General features: G+C 44.1%; 1 protein-coding gene across 1 annotated transcript; it reads left to right on the top strand.

The window, feature by feature from the left end:
- Nucleotides 1-1,686: 1,686 nt before the first annotated feature.
- Nucleotides 1,687-14,508, top strand: urb1 (URB1 ribosome biogenesis homolog). The gene is made up of 39 exons (XM_030745322.1): nt 1,687-1,915; nt 2,020-2,159; nt 2,233-2,384; nt 2,475-2,604; nt 2,693-2,789; nt 2,882-2,967; nt 3,053-3,178; nt 3,263-3,393; nt 3,472-3,667; nt 3,750-3,887; nt 3,975-4,148; nt 4,228-4,345; nt 4,439-4,561; nt 4,662-4,774; nt 4,851-4,976; nt 5,248-5,364; nt 5,459-5,597; nt 5,686-5,844; nt 6,031-6,230; nt 6,314-6,532; nt 6,619-6,804; nt 6,908-7,745; nt 7,841-8,045; nt 8,125-8,311; nt 8,383-8,441; nt 8,540-8,727; nt 8,818-8,928; nt 9,011-9,074; nt 9,163-9,331; nt 9,421-9,523; nt 9,616-9,776; nt 9,864-9,975; nt 10,183-10,289; nt 10,508-10,651; nt 11,208-11,317; nt 11,442-11,636; nt 11,742-11,983; nt 12,654-13,232; nt 14,216-14,508. The coding sequence occupies exons 1-39, from the start codon at nt 1,789-1,791 to the stop codon at nt 14,410-14,412; spliced, it is 6,768 nt and encodes a 2,255-aa protein (XP_030601182.1). The 5' UTR covers nt 1,687-1,788; the 3' UTR covers nt 14,413-14,508.
- Nucleotides 14,509-14,745: the final 237 nt, after the last annotated feature.

The raw sequence follows: 14,745 nt of genomic DNA, 5'->3' as shown, positions 1-14,745 counted from the left end.
CAGAAGCTGTGAGAAAGAACTGAGCTCAACCACCAGATGAACTGCTGGATGTTCTCTGTGATGTTCTCAAATCAAGAAGAATACACGACGATCAGGAGAGCGAGGCTACAAAAGTAAACGTCACTGTGGCAAAATTAGAAATTCAAACAACATTTACTTTTTTTTTAACCTATTGCACTATTATCACTTCAGTGTCAGCTGTTGGATCTGTTTAGGCGGTGTCTGCAAAAGTTTGCTGAGACAGTAACATAACTGAGAAAAGGCACCACTGTGGTTAAAAACCAGATACTCTTTAAATAGGATGCAAATCTAAACCACAACTATGTCTGCATGGCTCAACACAATGTGTGTTCTCCCCAACATATTATGCTTTAGTTACATATGAAAACTAAAACAAAGGCTGTTGAAAACTGTGTGTGTGTTGCAGTGGATTTGCACCAGCTGCAAAGCCAATGAGTTCTTGGAGCCCACGAGTTTGAACAGCAGGTGAGGGTACGTTTTAGGTGGATTTGCAAACATACATAAATGAAAAGAATGTGTGAGATTCAGACACAGCATGGGGGGAGCCAGTGCCTTGTAGGCCTCTCTACTTCTTCTTTACTCAGTAGCTATGGTCCAGACTACACAAATCATCCAACTCAACCACACACACACACACATATACACACACATACACCCCCACACACCGAGTTGGCACCACCCGTCTCCACAACTGAGTACCTGAGATAAAAAGAGGTTCCAAAGTGTGGATGGTGGGATGCACGAGTCCTAAATGGTGCAGGAAGAAAAGGGGTCCTGTGAGTCTATCTGTGCTTGTGTTACTGTGACAAAATTCTGTGGTCAGCACCACCTGGTCTGTCTGTCAGTCTGTGGACAGATTTTTGTCAGCTATGGTGTAATAACTGTGCAAGATTCAGAAGCACTGCTGATGTGAAGCTGACATCCAAATGAAGACCAAGTCTGAAAAATGGATGTGGTCTAAGAACTGATGGCTGGTATGATCCCACTGCAAGATGGCATCTGGGGAGGGATTAATTATTGATTGATAGCAGACTTTATTATTGTAACATTCAATAATTCAAGCCTGAAGAAGATCCCACAGATCAGATTAAAACTTAGTCTGTGTGAAAAAGCTTTAAAAGAGAATTAAAAGATCAAATTGGAGCCTCGAGGTAAGGGGACTTTTACATCTTCCTGTAATAATCAAGCATTAATTAAAATATCTAAATATTCTTGCATGACTCGAGGCAAAAGTTAATCATTTGAATCAAGAGTGCCGCAGAGCTTAATGCGCAGGCATCTTTAATACTAAAAATATTTAGAAGAAAGGTTTTACACCCCAGCCCACAAGTTACAGACAGACAATATGTCAGAATAAGCAAACTGGCATTCTTAAATGTTTAAATGTGCAGGTGTGAATGGACCCAGCTCGTTTCTGCACTTCCACTCTTCGCCTGTGGACAATAACTCTCCCGTGGGTCTTCAGCCCTAAACATGGATGCTACAGCATAGCAGGTCTGCACCGAGCGATTAATAGTATTTCACGAGTTTTCTGTTAAAAACAAAACAAAACAAAAAAAGCAGGAGAAATGCGTTGGATTTGAAGTAACTTAAATAATAATGCGGAACTGAAGTTCGACAGGAAACGTTTCGGGCCGGACGACAATTCCGTTGTACCGCGTCGTGTTTACAGAGCAACGTGGGTTCCGTGACAACACTTTTATGGCAGGATAGCGGCTAAAAACTCAGATCATTCCTGTTTGTTTTTCCTCTCCTATTTTTACTGAAATGGGTAAAAAGCGGCGCAGCGACGTGTCGGCGGAGTCGGACACTCCGCGCAAAAAAGAAACGGTTCCGGAGTTCAACGGGACTGTTTTTAAAGCCATGCTGAAGGACCCGACCACAGCCATGAAGGGTGAGTGAGAGCAGCTTGAAATCATAGTATTGATGTACCCGTTCAGTCATCTATCGGATTGTGTGCAGTGTTTGAGTGCCATCCTGTCCTTTTGTCGCCTGCAGGACTGGAGAAGTTCATATCGACCGCTAAGAAGCTGCCACGGTCCGATCTGTATGATGTTGTTGAAGGTTATATTAAAATCTCCATGGAGTGTGCAGAGATCTTCAAATTGCTAGAGGGAGAAAAGCACGCAGAGACTGAGGTAAGCTGAAGCTTCTCAGCGGATGGCTCTGGCCGGCTGCCTCTTTCTGAACAAACTCTCATCTTGTTTCCAGATGATGCTGATTTTTGAGAGCCTGGAGGCAATCCTCTTAAGGACAGCCAGTGACCTCTCCAACTTCAGCATGGTCGGCAATGCAATTGTGAAGAAGACTGTTTTTAGCTACATGAAACTCCTGCAGGGGTCTTTCCGTTCCGTAAACTACAGGTTTGGATCTCAGTGGAGCAAAATGTCAGTCAGTATAACCTGATCCTTCTACTCGCAACACTAATGTTTTTTTTTCCTGTTGAGCAACAGGTTTATCCGTCAGTGTCTTGGTCTTCTGTCCGCCTTGGTCGCCCAGGGTCCAGAAGCTGCCAGAGAGGTCCTGAGTCACCTTCACATTAATAAATTTGTGTCTGGTCTGGCAAAGATGAAGGATAAGCAGGTGCGTCTCAGTATTTGTCCTCTGGGTTTACAGCGTGCATCAGATTAGTTGGGTTCTGGAGATCAGTGCGTTCTCCTCTCCTCTGCAGGGTAGACCTGATGTCCGCCAGGCTTTTATCCAGTTTGTCCTCTCCTTCTTGGTGTCTGGAGATAATGCAACAGTTGGGCAAATATTAGAAATCAAAGGTAATAATTAGATATGGATTATAATTTATGCAGGGGTGTCTCATCTCGCATGCGTGCGTATGTGTGGATAACATGTTAATTTGGTGTGTTAGAACTCCTGCCGGTGATCCTGAATACAGGTCTGAAGGAGGACAGGATGTCCACAGTCAGTCTGATTTTGTCCACATTGAAAACTAAAGTACGTACTCAGCCAGAAGTTTTTATTTCAGATGAGATCATGGATTTGGTAATTAAACATATTTTTTTCCCCCATCTTTCTGCAGGTTGTTCTAAACAAGGCCATTAGTAAAACACAGAAAGTACGTTTTTTCACACCTGCTGTGTTGGCCAGCATCGCCTCGCTGTATAAATGGGACGGGATTGTGGATGTGAGAGTGGATGGTGACAGGGTAGGTCTGAAACAAAAGGTTGTGTCGAGTGAATTTGCTTTAAAATGTCCAAGTCACATTTTCATTTAATGATCCTTTTGCAAGATGCTGGAAAACTCTCGGCTTGCTGAGACGGCGGTCATCCGGGAGCTTGTCCACAGTTTCCTTCTTGACCTGTGTTGTTCCCGTAAGCATGGTGTCAGCTTCCATGATGCCAGCTTTGGCACAGCTGGCAGGTAAGTTATTAATGTGTCAAGTTCACATTTTGCTTTTCTGAAAACTTCCCATGTGGAATCACTGGATTTTCTCTGCAGGCCTGGCAACCTTGTGTTGCTCCAGTTTTTGGTGGGCCTGAAGCAGGCGGCCGACGATGAACTGGTGGCAGATCTGGTGGTGAATGTGCTGAAAGCTAGCCCCGATATTCTGCCCAGATACTTCAAGGAGACTCAGCATGCCTACACCCCACGCCTCAAAACCTCTTGGCAAGACAATATGACGTTCCTTAAAAAGGTAATTGTTGCTGATAAAGGTGTTAGGATAATAAATTATGTGTTTTTAGATGGTCATAGTCCTCTTTGCATTTTTATATCAGATCTACGAGGCCCAGCCAGACATTGCCACAGTCTTTCAAAGTCGTGAGGTCATCCCTCTGCCGCGCCTGCTCTCCATGATGATGGTGATATCACTTCCTCCAGTCTGTAACAAGGCCTTCTTCGCACAGGGCCTTACTGTAAGTGACTGAGCCACGTGAAATTAATTTTACTGCAGTAAACACTGAAAAACACGACGTCACAATGTCTCTTCTCTGATTTCTCAGCTCGCCAACACAGCAGCGCACATTACAACCCTGTCAGTGTCCAGTTTCATCTTGAAAAGAGCCAGTAAGAACATCGAGTATCTTTTGGATAAGTCTGTGTGGTACAGCTCTGATGTGTACTCCGCTGAGATGATGGAGGAGTTAGTGCAGCAGTACAGGGAGACGCTCAGCAAGGTAAGCTCAGGAAAGGGCCGTAATATACTCAAACGATGCACGCGCACAGGCTCAAGTCATCATTCGTGCTCTGTTCCAGATTTTGCCTGACATGACGAGCATAATTGAAAAGTGGCAGTCGCTCAGCAAGAAGGAAAAGACCGGTGCTGCAGAAAAAAGCAAAAGGAGTGCTAAACCAGCTGAAAACAAAGTGCCTGGTAGTAGAATTTACTGTGCATCTTATTAGTTCTGTAACAAAAAAAAAAAGAGAGGCTGTGAGTTGATTGGCTTGTGTACTTTATGTTGAACAGCTGAAGATACAGCTGAGGTCATTCTGCTGAAGACTCTGATTCTTCAGGTCATGTGCCTTTACCAGAAGGTGGTGCCACATCTGGTTAGCCAGTGCAAATTTGACTTCAGCAAGCTCCTAAAGGGTAACGTGTTAAACGTGCTGTTTATGCTGTTAAGCTCCAACTTTCATCATTGCTTCATGTTTTTTTTTTTTATTTTAAAGCCTGTTTTTTATGTCTCTAGGCATTGTGTCAGAGACAGGAATGAGGGAAGAAGTTCCCCCAGTTTTGCAGCACCACATCCTACAGTTAGCCTTGGATCTTCCTGCAAGCAAATTCTCCTGGTTCCGCATGCAGGTGAACAAGTTAAACTCTTTTTAGTTGAAAGCTTATCGCCTTGTCGTCTGTTCTAAGCAGTTCTGTGTTTTCACAGGGTGTCGCAGATAAAGCGTCTTCGTGCGGAGAGAAATCGGTATTTTACCTGCTTCTCAAGATGTTTGTCAGCAGCAGCAGCAGCAGCAGCCGCCTGAAGGCCTCCACACAGATGCTTGTTCTGAAAGTAAGGAGCATTTTATCTTCCCTCTGAGACTGTGTATATATTTAGATATTTGAATGAGCTTCATAATGCCCGATGAGTCTCGATCATTGTTTCAAGATTGGTTCATTTGGGCAAACAAACTATAAGCCTGTTATATTTTTCAGATGAGGGCATCATTTCTAGATGAAATATAAATTATGTTAGCTGATCTTTAGCTGTTTCAGCTGTTTATAATATTTTAAGAGGTTTATATTCATGCTGCTAAAACTCGGGTGTCTTCTCCTGTATTTAGGTACTGAAGGACACTGGCGTGTTTGAGCACACCTGGGCTGAGCTTGACCTCTGGCTTGAACAGCTGGCCAGACTCGAACCAAACCAGCAAGAGCCTGTTATTCAGTTCTTGGAGCGGGTAAGTCTCCCACATAACTGTAGGTTCAACAAAAGAAAGCATTTTGAGTCCTTATACCCGATAATAAACCCTGATAAACTGCCTCCTGCTCTAGGTGTTGGTTAAGCTGGTGTGCACTTCCTACGAATACACGGATAAAGTGGCCAGCCTGGTCCAGGAGGCGGGTTATCTGCAAGCTAACCTGAGCAGCCAGGAGGGCGACACAGCCAGCGTCCCAGTTTCTCACATAGATGGTAAGCATTTAAATTTGAAATCAGAGTTCAGTTCTTCACGGCCCAAGTGTGTCAGTGAGAGTTCCTGCTTTTTATTTTTTAATCACAGATGTCATAGACATGCTGGATGTCATTATGGAGGGCAGCGACGGTGAGCTGGAGGAGTTCAGCACATCTATAAATGAAGACCTCGTTATCCAGACCTTTCCCTTCAGCGCTCTGGTACCTGCTGCTCTGGAGGCCCGAAACAAGCTGCCAGCAGATGGCGGTAACACACTTCTGCCTCTGTTGAGGCAAATCCAAAAGTTGATGGTTTACATTTTTTAAAGCATGAAAATGCATGTGCGGTATAAGAAGTACAACTTTAAAAACTTCTGTCCATGCAAAGCTTAATTGATAACTAAATGTCCTGTAATCTGTAATGTTTGTAACCACCTGTTTTTGTCTTTCTTAGGGATGGTGTACGAATACTTGGCCGCGGTACTCTCCGACGTACTGCACAGTCAGAGAGAGCCGCTCCCTCTCTGTCTGGCTCTGCTGCAGTACGATAAAGAGTTTCTCTCCTCTCACTGCTCTGCTTCTCCTCATTCATCCATCATATGTTTTCATCAGTATTACTCCAAGTGGCTACCGCAGCAGTGCCGTGAAGAACTGGTCAGTTTTTAAAGCGATACAAGAGATCGGCTAACCAGAGTCGTCACGTACTGTTAACAAAAGTTTTGCTCTTTTTTTTGCAGTTCCAGTCTCCTGAATGCCACGCTAAGGGATTGTCAGACCAAGCTTCATACACGGCACTGATGAAAGATGCCTTCATCCAAGGTCCAAACGCACTACTTAAGGAATCCTTCAGGAAAAATGCAGAGGAAGCTCTGGCTTCCGTTCCTGTGGCTGAGTTTCCAGTTGCAATCAAGCAGATATTACTCTACATTAAATCAACTGTGGAAAACCTTGGCACGGTAGGTGCAAAAAATAAGCTCAGTTCACGTTACATTGTTGAGTTAAATATGGAGGAAAAAAAAGTGCATCGTTTCCCTCTTCACAGTTCTCTAAAGACGTAGGAGCTGCCCTGTTGAAGACCTTTGTGGAAATACTCAAAGAGATGGTAACCAAGCTCCGAGGCGTTCAAGAGGCAAAAACCTCCGAGCCAGCGGCAGAGATATCCCAAGAAGGATCGGACCTCTTTCTGGAACTCACCCAGTCATCCCCAGTAGAAGCCGACACAAGACAGGTTAGAAAAAAGTAGCATTTACTGTGTTTTTTTTTTAGGGTTTAGACAGTGTTCAGTTGTTTCTTTTTGGATGAGGGATTTTTAAATGAAACTCTTTCTTTAGATCCTTCTTTCAGCTCTTGGCTCCATCTTCAAGCATCCATGTTTGGAGCAGTGGTTTCTGGCTCTGGAGCTATCTTCCGTGCCTCCTCACTCTCTGAACCCCGTCAGACTAAAGCACTTGTGTGCACTGCTGACAGATAATATTCTGGTCCTGCTGAAGCTCTGCGCTCCTATTCTTCATGAACTGAATCACATGGAGCTCCTGAGTAGCTATATGGGAGCTTTAGAAAGAGCTGCTCATAAGGAACTGACTGAGAAGAGTTCTCAACCGGCAAAGAAACACTCCAGAACTTTCCAGGCCCTCCTGGCTCTGCACAACTATATGGATTTCAGTAATTTGAGGGAGGTTGCCTCCAAGTTGCTACTCCTCCCACATAACAGCCTCATCTCCCCCAGCAGCAAGGGGACGAACTCTGAGCTCAGCATATACGGTCAGGCAGCACTGCAGATCCTCACAGAGTGCAAATATACCGCCTCCCGGGACCACGGCACCTTTCTGACACAGGCACACCTCCGTGGTATCGGCACCCTTCTGCTGTCCTGTTCCAACCCTGCACTGGAGGCCTTCTTTCTCCGGTTTCTAGCTAGTGAGCCAGACAGTGCGAAGCTCATCCACACAGATGTGCTGTTGCACTGCCTCCAGAGGCCCCTCTCAGACTCTCTGGCTATCAGCTCCCTCCTGCTGCAGAACAGCTCCACTCACCGGCTCCGCTTTGAGGTGTGGTGCCTCGAACCTGAAAACATGGAGAAGCTCTCTGACCAATCAGAAGCCTTCCTTCCACTGATTAATACATACTTGCGAGTGGCAAGCAGAGAGGACCCAGCCAGACCCAATGATGGTGCGTACAAAACAAATGGATCGCAGTAGTTTGTCACTCTTTTACCTCTCGTAGGTATACTAATTGAGATATGCTTGATTGCTTTTGTTTTACAGTACAAAAAGACATTTTGAGAGCCTTGAAGCAAGCGCTGTTTGCCAGATTCTCCCAGTGTGTTCTGGGAAATCTGACAGGGGAGTCCGGATCCCAGCTTGCAGAAACTTTAGCCAGCTTGATAAAGCTCTCTGCAACCATCACGGACATCAGGGATTTGATCAGCGGTCTTCCCAGTGCTCTTCAAAATATGGACAGTTTTGAAAGGTAAAATTTATAGTTACAACTACAAAAATTAAATTATTACTGTCAAAAGTTATTAGATAAATATTGTGTTCTCCACCAGATGGCAGCTAGTAGATATCATCAGTGAGAAGCTCGCCGAGTGCCCGGAGGAACAGGAAAAATGGAGGAAGTCTGTCGCAGCTGCAGCTATCAAGTATCTCACTGCCTCTTACAGTCGCTTTAAAGAACCGGCGGCGTCCCCCTCAGAGCAGGAGCAGAGCCTCTTAAAAAGACTACAGCGAGTCCTCGTGGGTTTGTTTACAGATGCATTTTGTACATTTAAAGTTTTTGCATTTTCTAATTTAATTTCTTTATGCAGACATCCGCTGACGACATCACTGCATCTGAGTGGAACAGTTTTGTCAAAAATGGACTGAAGTAGGTTCAAATCCATCTTGCTGTTCAAGGATTTTTTTTTTTTTTTTTTGCCACATAATTTTTAATAAGTGACTGAAAAATATCCTTAAACCCTCCAGATATCGCTACAGAGATCACCCCTTCCTGAGCACTCTGAGCGCCCTGCTGGAGCCGATGTACGGTGGCAGCGCGGGTCAAAAGGACCTGATGCCGTTATCCACTCTTCACATGATGATCTGCAGCCACTCCCTGTTCCTGCCCACCATGCTGGACTCTGATGAAGAGCCTGGCAGGTGTCAGAGTAAAGGTACGATGCTATAAAAAAAGATTCCAAAGCTGAATCCTTATTCTTCAACTTTTTATTGATCGCAAACTCACATATTTGTTGTAATGTTAGAAAAGTTAGTGTTCCTCCTCCTCTGCGTGGTGAAGAAATGTCCCGCTGTCTGCAGCATCAGTCACTTCGTTGTCCTGTTGGGAGCATACGGAGCTACGCTGAGCACTTCAGGTAAAACAAACTTTTTATTTTTCCTTTTCTTGCTTTGTGCGTTTGTCACCTTTTCCCTCTTATATCTCATTTTGTTTTGCAGATCAGAATTTGTTACTGCTTCTTCAGGAATATGAAAAACACCAAGTCAGCCTACTGAAGTTCCAGTAGGTTGCGTTCAGTTCATTAATGTTGTAAATGCAAGAAGTCTGCCTGTTTTTAGTACGGCTGCTCAGAGTGAGTTTTCAACTGCAGGTCATTGTCGTGGGGCCCGGCAGCTGTGGAGTACCACAAGACCAGTAAAAGCCTGGGAGCGTCTCTGTGGAAGCAGACGAGCTCCGATGACCTGCTGGCGCTGCTGAAGCCTGACAGGATGCTGCAGACCGTTGCACAGTTTCCACAGCAGCGCAGAATCATCCTGCAGGTTAATCTTTTAAATCATATCTCCTTTTCAGATTATATTAGTGGTGAATGAGCCCTAATGTACATGTTTTTTTTTTTACCCTCTTTCAGGAAAGCCCAGAGCCTCTCTTCAATAATAATGCAGTGAAGGACCTTGGGAATTTGTATGATCCATGTTTTCTGTTGCCGCTGTTCAGCGCCATACTGCGGCCAGGTAGAATATTTCACCGGTCGTCGTTGCTCCGAATAATCTGTTTAAATAATGTATTCTTATATCTTTTGCATTATTCCTCCTCTGTGTGGCAGAACGCGTCATCGACTGCCTCAAGTTTGTATCCAGCCATGCTCTCGGAGTAACTGTGATGGCTCTGAGCAGCTATGATCCAAAGATGAGAGCAGCAGCGTACCACGTGCTCAGCTGCTTCTACCCACACCTGGAGGGTGCTCGGTTCAGAGAGAAGAGACAGGTGAATTATTAGAGAGGTGTTCTGAGAGTGGATAAGTACTGTGTGTGTGTTTGAAACGCTGACGAGCTTGTTTTTTTTGTCTCATAGCTGCTTTATTTGATGGACGTGGTCAAAAATGGAATTCAGCAGCAGAATCAGAGACTCCCGTTTGTCATGACCACGTACATCGCCAAAGCGGCGCAGCAGATGCTCAAACCCGGTGTGTAACCCGGAAAACTGGAATTACTTTCTGCCTCACGACATATGACCCTCGTTACTCACCGAGAGCTGCTTTTTCAGGCTAATAGTAGCTTTTAGGATTATTCAGCCTAATAAGGACTCAGTCATGGTTTGCACTTGTTTTTCTCTGTACTTTTCCTGTAATTGCAAAGGGATCATTGACCTTACGTTTGCTCGCTTTTCACAGAGGACCACATGTACGTGGTGCTGAACAGATTTCTGCTATCCCATCAGAGTCTGCACTTCAGAAGAGTCCCTGAGTTTTTTAAGCTTTTTTACAGCTTCGACTTGGAGGTAAATCCTGATGAGAAACTGCTGAAAACACTTTTCTGTTGCTGCCTCGCACTAAACGTGATTGGTGAAGCTTCCTTGAACTTAAATGACTGTGCAAATAAACTCTTGCATCAACAACATTTAACCTTTATCTGTTTGTTTGCTCAGGCCCTTTTTTAGGCTGTTATCAGTTTCTGTGAAGGGTGACTGACTGTTTTTTTTTTTTGTTTTTCCTGAAGCACAAGGTGGAGCGTGAGTGGATTCTGACTGTACTGGAGCAAGGGATGAATGATGGACACTGCTATGACCTGTGCAACCAACAAGGCATCTTTCAGATCCTTTTAGGCTACAGCAGCAGCCCACTGTGTGATGAACACTTCCAGGTACGCACTGTTAGAAGAACAATTACTAAACACTCATACAAACTGTGAATGACTACATTACCCAGGTGTCTGTGCATCTTTCAGAAAACTGCTGCTTTTTCTTTGCTTGCAAAACTCGGTAACATTTTTTTCTAGAACAAATTTTCATCTCAGATCAAGAAAATAAATTTAGAAAAAAAGGTGATGTGCCAGGTAGGCGGCGTCAGCGATGATGCTTCTGCCCGTCCTGGTGATTCTAGTGTGATGCTGTACGTACAACCTTTGCATGCTGTTGTTTGTCATGATTGGTTGTGTTGTTGTACCAAGTTGGGATGGAGAAAGTAAGCACGCTCTCTGTAAAAGCTCTATAAAAATGGATCATCCCTTCCCAGCTGATCCCTTCTTTTCTTAGCTGCTGGAGGAAGTAGAGTCCCTGTTGGGCTTTACTTACAATGAGACATGTTCAAGTATATAGTGGTGCCTAGGAAGCAGCAGGAAACACATTAATGAGGATTAAGGTCCCCGATTCTCTGAAATGCCATTCGCATTATTTCTCAAGGATCTCTTTACTGTTTAGGCACAGATCATCAGAGTGTTGTGTCAGGCTGCCCGTGTGACCAAAGCAGCTTATAACCTCACCAAGACCTCTGGGCTCCTAACCTGGATAATGCAAGTAGTTGAAAAAAGGTGAGCCTTAAAGTCAGAGCCACTGTTAAATTTTGCCTCTTACATTTTAATTCAAATTCTCACAATAAATGCTTCAGTCAGTTTCATGTTTGCTACATAGGTCTGTTTTTAATTGATACCTTAGGAATCTAGATCGGCAGCTGCTGTGCGCCATCATCGATCTGTTTCACGTGCTGTGGTTTACGACCCTCGGGCAGAAGGAGGAGCAGGTGACCTCCTTACCTGCTAAGGAGAAACCTCAGAGCCTGGTGAAGTGTCTCCCTCTCCCACTCATCAGTGAATTCTTATGTGTGGCATCAACTATCAACAGTCATCTCAGGTAAAGAGTCTTATCAGATTATTCAGTGTTGGCAGAAAAATCACACTTCAGACACTTTATGTTAACGTCCTTGTGATCATGATGTCTCTGATCTCCTCCTGTCAGGTTGGGTTTGAAGGCCGCTCAGCTCGGCCTGTTTCTGCAGACCCTTTGCTCCGTGCTGAAGCATCGCACAACAGTTCTCCATGTGAACAAACAGGCCGACCGGCTCACACTCCACCCACAGCCTCTGTCCTGCACCGAAGCCCTCGCTCTGCTTCACTGCTGGGCCTCCTTGTCCCACAATGCAGCGCTCCTTACCCAAATTCAAGGCTTGGCACAAAAGCACAAAGTGAAGGAGCTGATGGGTGAGTGCTCTGAACAAAGTCGAACACACAGAGAAGCTTGTAGAACAGCCGCGGTAGTCTTTCTCACCAAGTGATGGACACGATTCTTCAAGAGGAACGTGAGCCAGAAAAAAAGGAAACAGTGTAGCAAAAGAAGGCAAACTGATCTGAGGCTGAACTGCATCACAGACATGAAAACAATATCAGCCAAATTTAGAAAGATTAAAAAAAAAACTTACCAGCATGACAGGCACGTATGCGTGTATGCAGTGTGTAAGCATTAAAAGATGCTACACATTGGTATGAAATCACGATATGACCTGTATCCATGTTTGCAGTTGAGGTTAAGTTACTTTATAATGTTTTTATGCATTTTTATTCAAGCAGGGCTTTGGTGTAGTTTTGATAAATACATAAGTGCCGTCTCTAAATAGTACATACTTCTTTATTGCATGTGTCGTATTGTTTCATTAATGTGTTTGATCTGTAGCCAAACTTCAAGCCTTAGAATTAAAAGTAATTCCACCGTTTCTTTACAAAGTTCCTTTCAGGAACTCGGGCTTCACTAGTATCATGTTGTATTGGATGACACTACACGTCATCTTTTCTTTTAGAAAAAGTGGAAAATTTACAGCTTTGTTCTTTCTTGTACCATGAATAATGGCACGATTTTGTCCATAATCCTCTTTAGGGGCGGGAAAGGATAAGGCCCGGGTTAAGAGCTCTGCTTCCCACACCTACATACGAAAAGAGAAGCCGGCAGAAGACACAGAGACTGAAACTGAAGACGAGTGTCTTCTGGCGGAGTGTAAACCTCACCTCACCGGTATCTTTGTTCACTGTGAGCCTGTTTTCCAACTCTCTGAACCACAGCCGGCTCTGCCAGCAGACATGCTGGATCCTAGTTCGCTGGCCGGCGATACTGCGCACCTGCTTACAAAGTGGTCCCTGAGGTGTTTGGTGGAGGACTCGTATGATGAAAACAGGGCAAAAGGATTCCTGCAGTGGCTTGAAAAAGCTGTGATCAAACACAGAAAAATTGTGGATCTTGTTCTGCTTGATCTTGGCTTGAAAGCAGACCTCCTCCGGCTCTACCATCAGACCTTTGAAGCTCAGTGTCACTCCAGCATCTCAGCAAGAGCAGAAACCTTCCAGCTTTTCACCAAGATTATGATTTGCTTACTGGAGATCCGAGGTAACCTTCCAGAGCTACATCGGGCAATCGTCTCCGCCTGCATCCCAGAGGCCACACATCATCAGACTAGACTTGGTGAGAGCCTGCCACTTCTTCCACACTCTCTTGGTATTGTATATATCATGCTACGTCATCAAGTGATATTTAATGTTGACACATGGTCCTGAAATCCTAAAAGGCTCAAAGGAGTCTAAGAAAAAAAGATGCCACAATGATTCTGCAGATCAGGAAACTTTTAATGATGCAAACACAATTACTTACAAAGGATGAACACAGAAATGGAAGTGTGTGCGTGCAGTGTAGGATTTATGCCATAGCTACCCTGATCCACCGGTATGCACAAGCTTTTAAATCAAAATTACATTTTAATGCTAAAACATAATTATTGTTGTTATCTGTTAACTTTCAGATTTACTGTTTTTGATTAAGAGTCCAAATTGCAGTTATTTAGTTGCATTCCTGAACAGAAAAAATAGTTTTAGTGCTTGAATGTTAGGCTTGATTAAGACTTCTCAGAGGAGTCCAGGGTGCAGGAATAGGTCACGACATGAAGTGTTCTCACGGTGTGGTCGAGCACGCTTTGGAAAATGTGCAGAGGAAGAGGCAGAAAGCTGACTGAAGCAGATGTCGGGTACCTCAAGATTTTAAGTACTACTAGCGACAGAAGGAAGACCAGAGCACCATTTATCTCTTCAGGCAGTGATAAATGCTTCTAGATCAGAATGACCATAAACAGACAGTATTAGAAGGTACTCTGGACAGCCGAGTCCAAGTTTGAACTCTTCATTCAGCGTCGTCGTGCTCACGTTCGGAGAAAAGCTGGAGAACATTTTGATGCTCGATGCATTTGACCCATAGTAAAACATGGTGGGGGTTCCGTGATGATACGGGGTTCCATTTCTGGGCAAATTAGTGAAAATCGATGGCATCGTGGACAGGGTCTACCATGACATCTCAAGTTTTTGGTCATTAGGTGTGAATAAGGACTATTTAGTTGTCACAAAGTGACAATAAGTTGTTTTGTTAATGAATCTGACGCCTTGTTTTCTTCTTCCCAGAAGCAGGATTGTGTCTGTTGTCTCTGTACGTCCATGAAGTGTGGAGCGGAGCCACGTCAGCTGATCTCTTCCTGTCACATGTCAGTTTGGTAACCAGATCCAAGCGCAAGAACCAGAAATCCTCACAGCTGGAAGAGGACATCAGAGCCATCTGTAATGACATCATCATCACCACGAAGAGTAAAGATCATATCTGAACACAAAGTGTTCATTAAAGTAGACCAAACGTTACAGACTTCTGTTCAGCTGCATTCTTTAGTTCTTTTAAATAAAATGGTTTGTAAACATGTGTAAAACTGTCTTGTTATAAACTGTTGAATTACAAATCTGTTACTAATTTCTGTCTTTCTTTTTTTAAAAAAAGTGTGCAAAAGTCTTGAACCATCATTCATCATTTCTTTGTATTTGCCTTCCAAGGATCTTAATCAATAGTTCTCCAGGCTTTCTGAAGATCTTTCAATTTCAAAAGTAGGGAAACTTCCTCAGTGATGAATCCAGATTTGGTTCAAATTGTTGTCAGTATGGAGAGA

Source organism: Archocentrus centrarchus, chromosome 13 (genome assembly GCF_007364275.1).
Source record: "Archocentrus centrarchus isolate MPI-CPG fArcCen1 chromosome 13, fArcCen1, whole genome shotgun sequence".
Taxonomy (NCBI): domain Eukaryota; kingdom Metazoa; phylum Chordata; class Actinopteri; order Cichliformes; family Cichlidae; genus Archocentrus; species Archocentrus centrarchus.
The sequence above is the reverse complement of the archived record's forward strand: the minus strand, read 5'-3'. Positions and strand labels throughout refer to the sequence as shown.

Coding starts and splice junctions, on each gene's coding strand:
- urb1 (XM_030745322.1), top strand. CDS start 1,789: ATGGGTAAAAAGCGGCGCAGCGACGTGTCGGCGGAGTCGGACACTCCG. Junction 2,385..2,474: donor TTCCGTTCCGTAAACTACAG/GTTTGGATCTCA, acceptor GTTGAGCAACAG/GTTTATCCGTCAGTGTCTTG. Junction 2,605..2,692: donor CAAAGATGAAGGATAAGCAG/GTGCGTCTCAGT, acceptor TCTCCTCTGCAG/GGTAGACCTGATGTCCGCCA.